At 46.8% G+C, this 16,393-nt stretch overlaps 1 protein-coding gene across 9 annotated transcripts in view; it reads right to left on the bottom strand.

Annotated features, from left to right (window-relative positions):
• The window catches only part of FBXL4 (F-box and leucine rich repeat protein 4), a 69,447-nt gene that overhangs the window by 32,136 nt on the left and 20,918 nt on the right, over positions 1–16,393 (bottom strand). For 8 of the 9 annotated variants that reach the window (XM_074990854.1, XM_074990848.1, XM_074990850.1 and 5 more), the window contains one exon: positions 6,953–7,298. The exons of the other annotated variant lie outside the window; for it this stretch is intronic. In XM_074990854.1, coding sequence (XP_074846955.1) covers positions 6,953–7,298 — 346 coding nt within the window. The remainder of the gene's footprint in view (positions 1–6,952; positions 7,299–16,393) is intronic. 9 annotated transcript variants of the gene reach the window in all.

The following is a 16,393-nucleotide window of genomic DNA, read 5'->3' as shown; positions in this document are numbered from 1 at the left end:
AAGCTTTCTAACAATTAAGAAACTTTCTTATTCAAACTAATTTAAAAAGTAATATAAACGTAAACAGTATATTTACACAGCTTCCTTCGAAATCTGCTGTTTGAGTTAGTCCAACACTGAACTGACACCCTTTCTCTCCTTCCCTGCATTTGTTTGTCCATGAGCGGCTCATTTCCAACAGACATTTAGACCCTGCTCCACAGGTGCCAGAGCTAAGGTGCTGCCACATCCCCTGGCTTTAAATGGTTTCTATCACATGCAAGGTTTACAGTTGGTTCGGTGACTTTCAGCGCCCCCACTATACAAATAGTTCCAATCTCCCCAGTTACCTGATCTTCCTCTGATTTATCACCCTCTTCCCTGCTGTAAAATTCAACAATACTCAGTCTCAGCCCTACACCTCTCAGGCCTCATGGTTCTGGCTGAAGTCCAACTAAATAAAAGCAATCAGTGTACAACTCCCACTTTAACTCTTTTTTCCTAGACTAATCACACTCTTGCTTTGTGACTCCTCAGCTGTACTACCCACCAGGACTGCCAACAAAATTGCCAGGTCCCCGGTAAGGTGGGTGGGCAACTGGAAGCTAGCCCCTCCCAGCCAGCTCTTTAATGCTGCCCAGTCCAGGCCATACGGGGCTTCAGGAGTGATTTAAGTAGACTGGGGTTCTGGCTGCTGCAAGCTAGCAGTGACAGTGGCCAAGAGCCTGAGACCCCTTAAACTCATCAGAATCTGTGGCAGCTGTCCCTTTTGTCCCACCCCACCCCCACCCCCACCGATAGCTCTGCTACTCACCTTATAATACCCACATTCAGTTACTCTCACCTTCCCTATCCTGTTTCACTCGTAAACCTCTCTCTCTTTGGCTGAGTCTACACTACAAAAATAACTTCAATGTAGGGCACTATGCCATTCCTTGGAATGGAGTAACGACTTTGGAGTTGGGCTCTCTACTTCAAAGGTAACTTCGAAGTAAGGGAAAATGTGTGCAGACTCTCTGCTGGCTACTTCAATGTAGTGTTTAACTTCAAAGTTAACTTCGAAATTAGTTCATAGTGTAGAGCACCCTCTGTGTTTATATATATGGATAAATAGCCATTTAAAAGGACAAAAGCACACAAACAGCCACAACAACAACTTTGTGTGATTAAAGACTGATTGAATGCATTTTCTGTCAGTACACACTCTAACAATTAAAGAAATCTCCAGCTGACATTAACAGATACCAAACCCTAAAGGCAGATGATTTTAGAGATAACTGCAACATTTTCTAGTACACACACGTTTGCTGGAAGTGAAACATTTAAAACAATGTGCCAGTTTTGATTAAAGTTTGTTTAGAAACAAAAAATTGAAATAAGGGGTTTTGCTCCATTTAACCTTCAATGAACAATATGTTTTGATTTTTATTTCATTTTTTAAAATGTATAAAGAACACTACAATTTTGAAAGAAGTAAGGACATTTGTATAAACCCAAAATGAATTTTTCTCCTGAAATTTCCTGTTAAATGAAATTCTAACTTTTGTGTGTGTGCTGTTTTAAAATGGAAGACATTTCTAAGTCACAAATTCTCTGCAAAATGAAACATCTGGTTCTTGCCCACTATTAAGTTCAGTACTCAGGTATAACATGAAAGCTTACTTTCAGACTCCTTAGCTGCACAGCTGTCCTTTTATTTCTACCATAAAAACAATTAGCTTTGTACAAGCATTCAGTTCCTTACAACCACACATATATGCCATCATGCCAACAATGCCCAGATGCTTTGTATATTGGACAGACTTCTAACTCCCTTAGACAAAGGGTCAACGGGCACAAAACAGACATCAAAACACTCCAGATCCACAAACCAGTTAGTCAACATTTTAATAGAATGGGGCATTCTGTCAATGACCTCAAGGTATGTGTGTTACTGAAGAGACATTATCACACCGTTTTAGAGAGAGAAGTGGACGAGCTGACTTTTATATTCAAATTCGACACATTAACACGTGGTTTAAATCGTGATGGGAACTTTCTGAGTCACTATAGGGGCTCGTCTGCATACTTGGCTCAATCTCATTCTTGACCTTCCCCCCACCCCTCCGCTCTCTGATTTGCTCACCTTGATTATCTTTTTCTGATTTGTCCTCCTTGCTTACTGTTTTTGGTTCTCTGTGTCTTAAATATTGAGTCTGTTCTGGTCTGGCTATGGTCTGAAGAAGTGGGTCTGCCCCACGAAAGCTCACCTAATAAACTATTTTGCTAGTCTTTAAAGTGCTACTTGACTGCTTTTTGTTTTGCCAGTACATATATTTATGTATGTTACTATCTTCTTTTTGATACCCTTTCCCTACCAAAACCCTGATTCATCAAACTTTGTGACATTTTGAGTTGGATTTGGGGCTTAGAATCATAGAGCCGCTTTTCCGATCCTCCTATTTAGCTCAGTGTCCAACAACAGGGTGTCAGTGATGGTGGACCCGAGGTAAACGAACTCATGGACAACCTCTAACGTATAGTTGTCAATGCTGATTGATGGGGATTCAGCAACATCCTGACCGAGTACATTCGTCTTCTTTAGGTTGATGGTAAGCCCAAAGTCCTTGCACGCTTTGGAGAACTGATCCAGCAGTTTTTGAAGCTGGTCTTCTGTGTGAGACACTACAGCAGCATCGTCTGCGAACAGCATGTCTCTGATGAGGACTTCTCGCACCTTAGTCTTAGCTTTCAGCCTTGCAAGGTTAAACAGTTTCCCATCAGATCTTGTGTGCAGCAAGATGCCCTCTGTTGAAGATCCAAAGGCATGCTTCAGGAGGAGTGCAAAGAAGATCCCAAACAATGTCGGGGCAAGCACGCATCCTTGTTTGACGCCACTCCTGATTCTGAAAGCATCCGATAATGTGCTGTCATATTGGATGGTTCTTCTCATGTCTTCGTGGAATGACTGGATCATCTTGAGTAACCGTGGAGGACAGCCTATCTTGTGGAGCAGCTTGAACAGGCCACAACTCTGTCCAGACTCAGCAAGAGAGTGTGGAATAACAACAAGCTGTACACTCACACCAAAATGCAAGTCTACAGAGCCTGCATCCTCAGCACCCTCCTTTATGGCAGCGAGACTTGGACCCTGTATGCCCACCAGGAAAAGAGGCTGAACATCTTCCACTTACGCTGCCTCAGGCGCATCCTTGGAATATCATGGAAGGACTGAGTTACCGACACAGCCGGCCTTGAGCAAGCTGGAATCCCAACCATGCACACCCTCCTCAGGCAGCGTCAGCTCCGCTGGCTTGGCCACGTCCACAGGATGAACGATGGAAGGATTCCAAAAGACATCCTGTATGGTGAGCTAGCCTCTGGCAAAAGACCCCCCGGACGCCCCCAGCTGCGTTACAAAGATGTCTGCAAGAGAGACCTCAGAGAGGTAGACATCGAGCTGGACAACTGGGAAGAACTAGCAGACGACCGCAGAAGATGGAGGCAGGGGTTACACAAGGGCCTTCAGAAGGGCGAGTTGAAGATCAGACAGCTAGCAGAGGAGAAGCGAGCGCACAGAAAGCACAATAAGGACTTGCCAGACACCCACTACATCTGCAAGAGATGCAGCAAGGACTGTCACTCTCATGTGGGTCTTTATAGTCACAATAGACGCTGTAAATGAAGTCTTCAATTTAAACTTTTAAGGGCGTGATCCATAGTCTATGCAGACTGAAGGATGCCTACTACTACTACTACTACTACTACTACTACTACTACTAATCATAGAGCCATAGGGCTGGAAGGGACCTCAGGAGGTCTTCGAGTCCAGCCCCCTGCTTTAAGCAGGATCAACCCCCACGAAGTCATCACAGCCAGGACCTTGTCCAGCCGGGACTTAAAAACCTCGAGGGATGGAGAATCCACCACTTCTCTAGGTAATGCATTCCAGTGCTTCACCACCCTCCTTGTGAAGTAGTTTTTCCTAATATCCAACCTACACCTCTCCCTCTTTAACTTCAGACCATTATTCCTGGTTCTGCCATCTGACACCACTGAGAACAGTTTCTCACCCTCCTCTCTAGAGCTCTCCTTCAAGAATTTGAAGGCTGCTATTAAATCACCCCTAAGTCTTCTCTTCTGTAAACTAAATAAGCCCAAATCCCTCAGTCTAGCCTCATAGGGTTTGTGCCCTAGCCACTTAATTATTTTTGTTGCCCTCCACTGAACCTGCTCCAGCACATCCACACCCTTTTTATACTGGGGGCCCCAAAACTGGACACAATATTCCAGATGTGGCCTCACCAGTGCCAAACAGAAGGGAACAACTACTTCTCTAGATCTGCTTGAAATGCTCCTCCTGATGCACCCTAGTATGCCATTAGCCTTCTTGGCTACAAGAGCACACTGTCTACTCATATCCAGCCTTAGGTGGACGATCAAGTCACGTTAGTGTTAGTTGAACTCCCTGGAGCAGGTGAGACTCTACTAGTTCATACAGGTGAGAACTGATTTCCCATTACACTAATTTTTAGCTCTTCAATATGTGGAATATATCATCATAGCAATACTGTAAGCACTGTAAGTAAATTTAGTGGTTATCTAGAGTACATTTGTTCAGCAATAGCATTTTAAGATGAGAAAATGCAAATTACAACTTCATTTAACCAATAATTTCTTTTCTATGACTGAGTCAAGTTTGCATACACTCTGGGTTCTTCCCTTCTCCTGGGCCAGACAATTTGGTGTAGGGACCAATCAAATTTTTCAGGTTTCTTCCAATCTCCTCCAATTTCTCCAATCTGATTCCTTTCAACCTAAAAGAAAATGTGTATGCTTCTACATTAACATCTTATCGAGAAGGAAGTTCCTCTGGATGGGAGTTTGTGTTGCCAAAAAGAAATCAGATAAATGGAATTATAATGGTCCATTCCCATGACCAGGCCTGTCCCAGCAATACTTCGGCAAACTCTCAAGCTGTGAAAAAGGGAGCTATCAGGAAAAGTACTAGAATCACTAATGAAAAAGACAGGAAGGCCAGATAGTATATACCAGCTCCCTTATAGCAAATGGCTTCTTAAGAGGGAACACAAGAGCCCAAAGTACCATGTACCTAAAGGTTTTAGCTTTGAAGGTATGTGCATTTGCTAATAAATGCGTAGAGAAGAGTGTCAACTGATTGCTCTGCAGAATTTGTCCACTGATGCCTCTCTTTACTCAAGTTGCCCAAGCAATATCCATTATCCATGTGCCTCAGGATGCAGGCTTTGATCAATATGTAAATATATACTGCAAAATTTTCAGTGCCTTTTCTAAACCTAAAGAATGAAACATACAAAAGGAGGAGGGGGAGGGGACCTTTCTAAAGGAATCTTCCTGTCAGTGAGACAGAAATCAAATAATCAAGAGTCTTGAAAGGAAAGTCAGGGCCCTGTGACTTCTCTTATGACCCAGGAGCTTCCTGGTGTCAACAGGCAGAATGGAAGCACAGTTTTAAAGGGATCCCTGGATTGGATATCTGCATAATAGTTCAAAGGATGGCATGTGAGGTCTCTACTGAGGGCCAATATGCCACTGGTGGTCATAATCATTGTGAAATGTGTGTACCAATAATATTTAAAGTGTCGTGTATTTATATCGAAAATTATGTTTTTCAAGGTGTTGGAGTTAAGACACATTACCAGGAGGTGAAATACCACATAAACTTTCCTTTCAGGCAGAAGGCAACAGACATCTGTCTCCTTGTTTGATCATGTGTGTGCTATATATCTCATAATATGTCTATTTGCATATTAAGTTAGGTGACCGTAGAAATTATGAAATCTGAGAGTGGAAGTTTAGAAGAAGAAACACACACTGGGGGAGATCTGCATCTTCCTTATCTGGGAGAGGCAGAAGGTTGTTGGCTGTAGTGCCAACTTTTAATTGACATACTGTCAACAAAACACATTTCGTCTGCGGTTGTTCCACCAGTTTTGTCAGCAACACTGGGGTGTTGTCAGCAACACTGGGTTTTACTGGCAAAACTTGCTAATGTGGCTGTAGCCCCTGAGAAGCAGGAGGCCGGGACTGCCTGGGGCAGAAGTCCTGGACCTCCCTTTATCTGGTAAATTCTGTCATCCAGGACCTGTCAGGTCCCAACCACAACAGACCAGGGAGGTGCAACCCATATTTTCTTTAAATGACTAAACAAATAATCAATACAGTAAAACACGATAAGATTTTTTGGACAGATGGTGTCCCAGAGTACCCTCAAAACAATAAGATGTTTTGCCTTGGCTTTGTGCATTTGTGATATTAGGAGTAACAATATTTATATAAAATTCAACTGCTATATGTCTATTGCAAGAGCCTGAAAATGTTTATTGTTCTTTTAGACCAGGATAATATGCCAAAGGTTGGAGATCACTGCTTTAGTTTGTTTTGTGTTGTGTTTCCACACTGAATTGGATGGAAGATGTTGAGATTTTCCCCAACACACACAGGTTGTATGGCAATTATTTTAGGGACAAGAGCTCTGATGCCCAATGTGGACAGGGACAATGGGAAAGATGAAAGGTTTAAATTGTTTTTATTTCAGTAGCTTGATTTTTATTCTTCTCTTTTGTATAAAATTTGGAACTCTTATTTTTTCAAATGAAAGCATTAAAATAGATAAAAAAGATTTAAAAATATCTGAGTTAAAGAGGCAGAACTGATGGCTTGTAGAAGCCACATTGAAATGTACATGCTGTCAGTATCGTTAATGAGAAATAATTGTACCATCATTATGGAAATACCTAAACATTGATGGGCTAATCTCGGCAAATTAATTAACTATTTTTACAGCTACTGAGAAATAACTATACTATTGTTTTGTGAATCAGACATTCATAGCCAGAATGCAATGAACTTCATAACCAGTAAAGAAAAAACCCGTAGCTTTGGATCAGTAACTATATAGCATTCTGGTTAAGACAATTCCATTTTAGCATAATAAAAATTTTTCCCTTACCTCATAAGGCAGTTTATCAAAATACCCATTAGTTGTCCATTCCCTGAGGGCTGCAAGACTGAACTGTTTATTAAGATTGTCCATTTCAGAGCCATTCTTTTCTTCATCCTCCTCTTCATCCAAATCATTTATATGTATCATTGAAGTTTTAAGTGAAAGTACTGGTCTCTCTTTCACACCATGTAGCACTACTGCATCTAATTCAGTGTAATAATCCTGAAGTGAACTATTTACTTCCAATCTAATTAGATTTGTGGGAAAGTCGATCTGTTTAATACAAGGTGTGAATTGGCGAGCCTGAGGAGAATTCACCTTGGTAGGTGCATCTGACCAAAGGACTTCCCACCTACAAAAGAACAATCGCACATAATACAGCAATTGACACATTATTAACACAACTATTTGTAAGTTCTGAACTTACGTACAATATGCTACTTTGGCAAAAATATGTAGTAAGCTAGAAACATGGTTGAGAGGCCAGTTAAGCCTGCTTTACTTTCCAGACTTTTATTAAATATCTGAAAAAGAAAAACATTAATAGGCTCCTAAAATAGTATAATACATTTCCTGTACTTCTGTTGCACTACTGACTGAGGGAACTGGATATGTGTTCACGAACATACGTGTGTGCTCTAACACAAATATACAAATCCCTGTAACATATTACAATTTACACAAGTGTGGCAAAAAGGAGAATAAGCCTGTCAACTTCGTATACTAGTACGAATATACTCAGTAGAGAACAGATGGTAACATGAATCCATACAAATACTTGGACAAAACTTCTAATTCTCCTACCCACAAGCAACCTTAAAAAAACCCGACACGCCGCAGAAGATAGGAATAGGAACAGTTAATAATCCAGTTAGTAGTAGTAATTTTAAAGTCTTCAAATTCTATTTTGTTGACTTTCTGAACAGATAAGCAAGAAATTCTCTTCTAACTCATTCATTGGGAAATGCCTCTTTTGTCAGGCCCTACCAAATTAATGGCCCATTGTAGACAATTTCATGGTAACAGGATTTTAAAAATAGTAAATTTCAACATTTCAGATATTTAAATCTGCAATTTTATGGTGGTGTAGTTGTAGGGGATCCTGACCCAAAAACGTTTGTGGAGGATCATAAGACCATTTTAAGGAAGTCATGTATAGCACCTTTACTTCTGCACTGCTGTCTTTAAAGCTAGGAAGCCAAAGAACAGCAGACGGTGGCTGGAAGCCCAGCTCTGAACCCAATGCTTCCATCAGCAGTAGCACAGAAGTAAGGGTTTCATGGTATGGCATGGCCACCCTTACTTTTATTCTGCTGCTCACACAGCTGAGCCCTTGACCAACAGCCACTATCTCTGGCCATCCAGCTCTGAAGACAGCAACCCCCTTTTGGGTCAGGACCAGTGTTCCCTGAAAGCTGAGCTCTTGGGCATCCACCCAAGACAGATTCAGGTACTGCCCAGCCAATTGGCAGAGCACTCACAGCCACTCACAGTAGGCACCATGTGTTTCTATTGGTGATGCACGTTCACACATTCCTTGTTGCACACAACAAAATTTATTACACCCATGGACGGAAGAAAAAAAATAGAGGGAGATGGAAAAAAAAATGAGAGGCAACACCGGTCAGGGCCTCCAGTTTGAGAAACACTGGCCTCCCCTATTGAATGTATATCAAAATATCAGAATTCATGGTTTGTGGAAACTTTTTCACAGCCATGAATTTGGTAGAGTCCTCCTCATTGGTGCAATATTATGAAGAATTTAAAAATATAAACTTGAGGCCATCTTTGATAATTTGTAAATGTCTTGATTTTTTTCTTTTATGCAACAGGTATTTTTGAACATTTTTATCCATCCTTGCTACTACATTGACCCAACAGGTGGAATACCAGGATATGCATGAATTCCCATTCATACACCCACTCTCACGCTCTTCCTTCAATGATGGCAACATCATCAGCACCAAACCTAGTCCCATGAAGTAGTCTAGAGAAAGAAAAGAAACCTTATTCTTGACAAGCCTGCAGTGCTTCTCACCCTTGTCGACAGGCCTGGGAATGGAAGTTTGCTCTTTAAGAGTATTCCGCATACTCCATGCCACTTTCACTTTCAGCACCATTTCCTGTACAGCACTATCTCCAGATCTGAAGCAGTGGGTCTGCCCAAGGAAAGCTCATCACTTAATAAATTACTTCGTTAGTCTTTAAAGTGCCACAGGACTGCCTTTTTGTTTTGTTTTCCATGCTACAGGGAGGAGTTTTGTAAGTGCTACAGTCACAGCTGCAACCTCACACCACTCTTGCTCTTTCTGCTTGATTAAGCAAGTAGATTGATCACAGGGAAGGAATCCAACAACAGCTACTGCTGCTGTTTCCTACGGCACGATATCAGGAGCATTCTGAGCACCCTATATACAAACGCAGTGAACTTTTGCCTGTTGCAGCTCCCTCCCACCTATGATTATCCTGGTCCTGGTGTCAAAGGTCTTAAACACTTGAGTATCATTTGTCACAGTGGTCTCAGAGACTTGAAACTGACTCTGTAGTAACTGGGCTCCTTTTCTGATAGAAGCTAACAGCACTTAATGCATAACAAGTGTGTGCTGATAATTACTTCTGAATGTTTAGAAAATCAAAACACTGTTTACTCATACTAATACTTAAAAATTAACTTGTCTTGCTAAACTGAAAATAAAATGTAAGCAGGACTTCCACTAAAATAAAATTACTCAGTGCAAACAAGGCCTGGAAATTTTATTTTATAGAATTAAAATCCAGAATAGGAAGGCACATTTATCCAAATTTTCTTTAATCAATAATGAGCTCAATAGATATGTTACAATGGGTACTTAAGCCTGCTTTCAGCCTGGCAGCAGAACCACAACGGTCAGTCAGTGGCATTGGGGAACATACCCTACCTCCTGATGTTCCTTTCTCATTGACATTACAGTGTGAACCTCTCTAGGTACCCTCAGGACCTGACTGATGCCCAAATGAGAGAATCTGATGGACCACGGGAGGTTAATATTGTCTAGCACCATTACGAAAACTTCCACGCCTTACTGGGCAATTAGAAGACTTTAGGGGTAAATTACTGCTAAATAAGAGCACAGAACACTGACAGCCAGCACTGGTGGCTGTAAAACTTTATAGGTCTACAGGAAACTCCGCCACATCCATGATAAATGTTCATCTGGCTAACAAAATTTATGTCCAATTACAGATATTGCCAGACGAGAGAGTTCCAGATTAGAGAGGTTCAACCTGTACTTTACACAGGTTGATTCAAATCTACTATTTATAATTCTGGATTGTGTTAAACACAGAATCTCTCTTACTGCAAAAGAGCATAATAAAGTCTAATAACACTAAACTTAAATCCTTGGATGCCAATTTCCACCTGTATTCTGAATGATCCATTCGTCTTCAAGGCAAGCTGTGCCTATGGATTTTATTACTCAAAGAAAGGAAATTTTCAGATAAACATGGATAAATTCTTCTATTCTCCTTCAAGCTAATGTCCACAGAGCTGTTACAACACCTCAAGAATGGAAGGCAGCAGCATCTTTCAAATACGGACATCTAAAACCTGGTAGATTATTGTGACTGAATGCATCCACACCCTGCACACCTACTAATAATCTTTGTACAAAATATCCCTTGTAACTGTGTCATTTGAAAACAAATAACTTCACACGAGGTACAGCCAACCTGTGGAACTCCCTGCCAGAGGACGTTATGAAGGCAAGGACTTTTATACAGGCTAAAAAAGAACTAGATACATCCATGAAGGATAGGCCCATTAATGGCTATTAGCCAAGATGGACAGAGATGATGTCCCAAACCTCTGTTTGTCAGGACTGGGAATGACAAAGGATGGATCGTTTGATGATCACCTGTTCTGTTCACTCCAGCACTGGCTACTGCTAGAAGATGGGATACTAGACTAAGTGAACTTTGGTGTGACCCAGTATGGCCATTCTTATGTAACTTGCTAGTCATGATGAAACATATATAGCAACATTATGTGTAAAGGTATAAAGTAACCTCATAGAATGTTATTAACACATGCTCAATATTACAAAGCCTCAAATCAGGTGAAGTTGTTAAACAGATCTGTTTTAAAACAGAAATGTGTGCACATCTCAATTGTAAACAGACTCTTAAGACAAGAGACAAGAAAAATCTGCATTTTAGAAAACAGATGAGATGAAACAGCAGGCACTTTGTTTTACCACCAGACACCATGCTGTTTTCTTTATTGTTTGAGTAAACTTTAACTAGGAAACAGAGAGGTACCCATGTTAGTCTGTACTTGAACAAAACAAAACTGCAGAAATGTAGAACTTTAAAGAACAACAAAATGATTTATTCAGTGATGAGCTTTCGTGGGACAGACCCACTTCATCAGATCAATCTCATTTCCAATACACACCGACATTTGCAAGTACATAGGACCAAAAAAGAAAATTGCAATAAAAACCGACAAATCAAATACATAGGACTGAAGGAGGGGGACGAGGGGCGGGGGGATGTTAATCACCCTGCTTGAGATAATTACAAGCATCAAAAGAAGGGAAGCAGTTCCAGTAATGTGCGACGTAATTAATGTCTCTGTTCACACCGGCTACGTCTACACGTGTACGCTACATCGAAATAGGCTATTTCGATGAATAACATCTACACATCCTCCAGGGCTGGTGCCGTCGATGTTCAACGTCGACATTGGGCAACACCACATTGAAATAGGTGCTGCGAGGGAACGTCTACATGCCAAAGTAGCACACATCGAAACAAGGGTGCCAGGAACAGCTGCAGACAGAGTCACAGGGCAGACTAGCGCTTCCGGGGCAACAGTTAGCCACTCCCTTAAAGGGCCCCTCCCAGACACACTCAGCCTGTACAGCATGCGGTCTGCAGAGCCATAGGCACGCACACCTCGAGCGACGCAGTCATGGACCCCCAGCAGCAGCAGCCGCCAGAGGTCCATCCAGCCGTCCCTGTAGGAGCAGTGCTCGCCCTGCTCCATGCCATGCAGGAGGCAGCTGAGCACATCCTTGCCACAGAGGAGGAGCTGCCCTCAGGGGAGGAGGACGCAACCCCCAACCCTGCAGCACCCCGCCCCCCCCCCCCGCCCTCATACGCTGCCTGCTGTGGAGCTACCCCACCAGCACCGACTGGTGGGAGCGGCTGGTGCTCGGAGAGTGGGACGACGACCGCTGGCTCCAGAACTTTCGCATGAGCCGGCAGACATTTCTGGAGCTATGCCAGTGGCTCACCCTGCACTGAGGCACCAGGACACCTTCATGCGGCGTGCCCTCCGTGTGGAGAAATGGGTCGGCATCGCTGTCTGGAAGCTGGCCACTCCAGACAGCTACCGATCCGTGGGGCAGCAGTTTGGCATCGGCAAGGCCACCGTCGGGGCTGTCCTCATGGAGGTAAGAGGGCCCACGGGGGGAGGGGGAGGCAGCCCTGGCAGGTGCGGGGGGGGAGGGGAAGGGAGGGCAGCCCTGGCAGGGGTGGGGAGCCCTGGCAGGGGAGGGCCACACACACCCTGCACACCCCTCATTGGTGCTCTCCCATGTGCTTCCCCTGCAGGTCGTCTGCGCCATCAACACCCTGCTCCTCCACAGGCTCATGAGGCTTGGGGACCCGGATGCCGCCATTGCAGGCTTTGCCACCCTGGGCTTCCCCAATTGCTTCGGGGCTCTGGATGGGACCCACTCCCCCATCCGTGCCCCGGCGCACAGTGGGGGATGCTACTTAAACAGGAAGGGCTACCATTCTGTGGTCCTCCAGGCTTTGGTGGACAGCCGGGGCTGTTTCTTGGACATTTATGTGGGCTGGCCTGGCAGCACCCACGACGCCCGGGTATTCCGGAACTCGGGCCTGTGCCGCTGGCTGGAGGCGGGGACCTACATCCCCCAGCGGGAGATCCCTGTGGGGGACACCACCATGCCCCTCAGCGTCATCGCAGATGCGGCATACCCGCTCCGGCTCTGGCTCATGTACCCATACACGAGCCACCTGTCAGCCAGCCGGGAGCACTTCAACATGTGCCTGAACCACGCGTGCCAGGTGGTGGAGCGCACATTTGGCCGCCTCAAAGGGCGCTGGAGGTGTCTCCTCACCCGCCTTGATGCAGGCCCCACCAACATCCCCCAGATTGTGGGCGCGTGCAGTGCCCTCCACAACCTGGTGGAGAGCAAGGGGGAGGCATTCTTTCAGGGCTGGGCTGTGGAGGCCGGCAGGGCCGATGTGCAGCCACCCGCTGCCCCCAGTCGCCAGGTGGACCCCGAAGGGACCCGGGTCCGGGAGGCCCTACGGGTCCAGTTCGACGAGGCCGCGGGGTGAACGCTGGCAGATCCCCCCCACAGCACCCCCCCATCCTCCACAACACTCCCTGCCCCTACGCCCACACCACAGAGCACCCAAGAGCACCCCCCCCACTTTTCTTGTAAATAAAAGCAGACATTTGTTCGTCAAATCAAATATCTGTAGAACTCTTATTATTATTATCATGACTAACTATTTACAGGCAAAATCAAAATTATATATATGTATTATAAATAAGATAAGATGAAAGGGGAAGACAAGGAAGGGGAGAACTATGTACATGGGGGGGCAGGGATAAGCATAACAACAGGGGTCTAATATAGAAACTATTTACAAAAGAACATTAAACTGAGGGAAATATAGACAAGGGGGGGGGCCACGTCCTGGGCCCCACACCCCCTAATGTCCAGCGCTGGGGGTGGGCGGCCGCAACCCATGCCTCGGCCTCAGCCCTGGCCGGGGCTGGCTGGGGGCCGGGCAGACCGGTAGATATGGCCGGCGGGTGTCAGCTGGCCCCAGGTCCCCCTCGGTGGCGGTGCGATGGCAGATGGCGCAGTGGATGGCGCAGCGGGTGGAGCAGGCAGGGCGGGCACAGCGGCAGTCGGCACGGCATGGGGGGCCAGGTAGTCCGCGATATGGTCGAATGTCCACATAAAGGCCCCCCATGCCTCCTGGCGCCAGCCCAGCGTCCGCTCCTGGAGTTGGAGGTGCCGCTCCTCCACCTGCAGCCGCTGCTCGGCAACCTCCAGCTGCCGATGATGGATGGCCAGCAGCTGGGGGTCCGTTGCCGTCCGGTGGTCGTGCTGGGTCTGCCGTCGTCCCTGCCATGGGGCTGGTCGGTCCTCCACCGAGGGGCTGGCCTGGAGTGATGGCCCCGGTGGGCTGTCCGGGACCACTGACACCTCACCGGCGCTCTCCGGTCCTTCCGATGGTGCAGCTGCAGAACACAGGAGGGGGGAAAGAAGAGTGGAGACAGCCGTTAGTGTGGGCCCCGAGCCATGGCCCTTGTCCCCCACCCCTCTGCTGCTGGTTCCCCATCCCCATCACCGGGAGATGCTGCTGCTGATGATGATGGGTGTCCCTTCCGCTCCCCCCAGCCCCGGAGATGGGACATGGCACTGTCGTGCTGGGGGGCAGGGGCTGATGCACTCTTCTGAGGGACATGCCACTGCTGTCCTTGGGGCCATGGTCATCTGGGCATGTGGAGGGCCCTGGTCATATCTATTACCCCCGCCCCTCAACCCCAGGGGTACGCACCGGGGGGGTACATACCTGATGGTCCGCTCCCACGGTCGGGGGACACCCGGTGGGCGGATGCCCTGCTGGAGCTCTGGGATGGGATGTGGATCCAGAGCCCGGCGTCGCTGGAGGAGGACTCCCCCTCCTCCTCCTCCAGTGCCCCGGGGGTGGGCTCCTGGGGGGGCACCCGGGGTGCGGGGCTTGCCTCCGGGGCGGACTCCGCCTCTGGGGCCTGCTGGGGCTTGTCGGCCAAGGTATCAAGAGTGGCCAGAGGGGAGGAGGTGTGCCGGGGGCCCAGGATGGCCCTGAGCTCCCTGTAAAAGGGGCAAGTGACGGGGGCAGCCCCAGATCGGCCGGCCCCATCCCGGGCCCGGGCGTAACTCTGCCGCAGCTCCTTCACTTTACTGCATACATGATCCGGAGTGCGGGCAGAGTGACCCCAGGCAGCCAGGCCCTCAGCCAGCTGAGCGAACGTGTCCTTGTTCCGCCTCTTGCTCCCCATTACCTGGAGCACCTCCTCCTCACTCCAGAGCCCCAGCAGGTCCCAAAGCTCGGCCTCCGCCCAGGAGGGGCCCCGCTGCTGCTTCCCGGCCTGGCTGCCAGCCTGTGAGCCCTGGCTCCCCTTGGGGGAGTTGCCCTGGGGGCACTTAGGGGGCTGGGGGGCGGCCATCGCAGCGCTGGGGGGTTTGTCTGGCTGCAGAAGAGCGGGCAGGCTGGCCGCGTGGCTGTGCTGCCGCCTGCACGCTCTCTCAGCTTCCTGCACAGGAAGACAGGGGGCGGGGAGCTTTAAGGGGCTGCTGCACGCGGCGACCATCGAGCTCAGGGGCTGGGCAGAGCGTCTCTCAACCCCTCAGCTGATGGCCGCCATGGCGGACCCCACTATTTCGATGTTGCGGGACGCACAACGACTGCACATTCCCTACTTCGACGTTCAACGTCGAAGTAGGGCGCTATTCCCATCTCCTGAAGGGGGTAGCGACTTTGACGTCTCACCGCCTTACGTCGATGTTAACTTCAAAATAGCGCCCAACGCGTGTAGCCGTGACGGGCACTATTTCGAAGTAGGCGCCGATACTTCGAAGTAGCCGGAACGTGTAGACGCGGCCACCATGTGTTAATGTGTCGAATTTGAATATGAATTCCAAATCACAAATTTCTTGCTTTAATCTGTTTTTAAATTCTTTTTGCTCTAGGACACAAATTCTCAGGTCTTTAACAGAATGGCCCACTCCATTGAAGTGTTCACTGACCAGTTTATGTGTATTGAGTTTCTTGATGTCTGCTCTGTGTCCATTTATTCTTTGGTGAAGGTTTTGTCCAGTTTGTCCAATGTATATAGTGGTAGGATACTGTTGGCACATAATGGCACATACAATGTTGCTGGAAGTGCACGAGAATGTGCCTTTGATCTTGATCCTCTGTACTTATGTCAGTCTGTATTGGAAATGAGAATGATCTGATGAATTGGGTCTGTCCCACAGAAGCTCATCACCGAATAAATCATTTTGTTTAACTAGGAAAGTTAAATGCATTTCCAAGGGTGGGGAAATCTGGGACTTTACAGTATAAAGAAAAGCCCAAGTGTGACCGGTGCTTGCTGACAGGCTACTGGCGTAAGAGTTTCTGGACCAGGGTCTGTGGCTATACACAGACACGCACTGTGTAAATCTGCATGTTGTCTGGCTGTTTGAGAGGAAACCAGGTTGGGAGCCACAAGAGCAAAGCCTTGTGAGGAACCCCAGGTTGCAGGGCAAGGGTGACAGCCCCTTGCTGGTCTGAACTGCACCCTGGAATGTCATAATCACACACAAAATATCTTATCTTTCTTCCTCTGGACACTACAGCCTAGAAAAGACATCCGCCTAAAGAAAA

The sequence above is a fragment of the Carettochelys insculpta genome, chromosome 3 (assembly GCF_033958435.1).
Source record: "Carettochelys insculpta isolate YL-2023 chromosome 3, ASM3395843v1, whole genome shotgun sequence".
NCBI classification, from domain to species: domain Eukaryota; kingdom Metazoa; phylum Chordata; order Testudines; family Carettochelyidae; genus Carettochelys; species Carettochelys insculpta.
The sequence above is the reverse complement of the archived record's forward strand: the minus strand, read 5'-3'. Positions and strand labels throughout refer to the sequence as shown.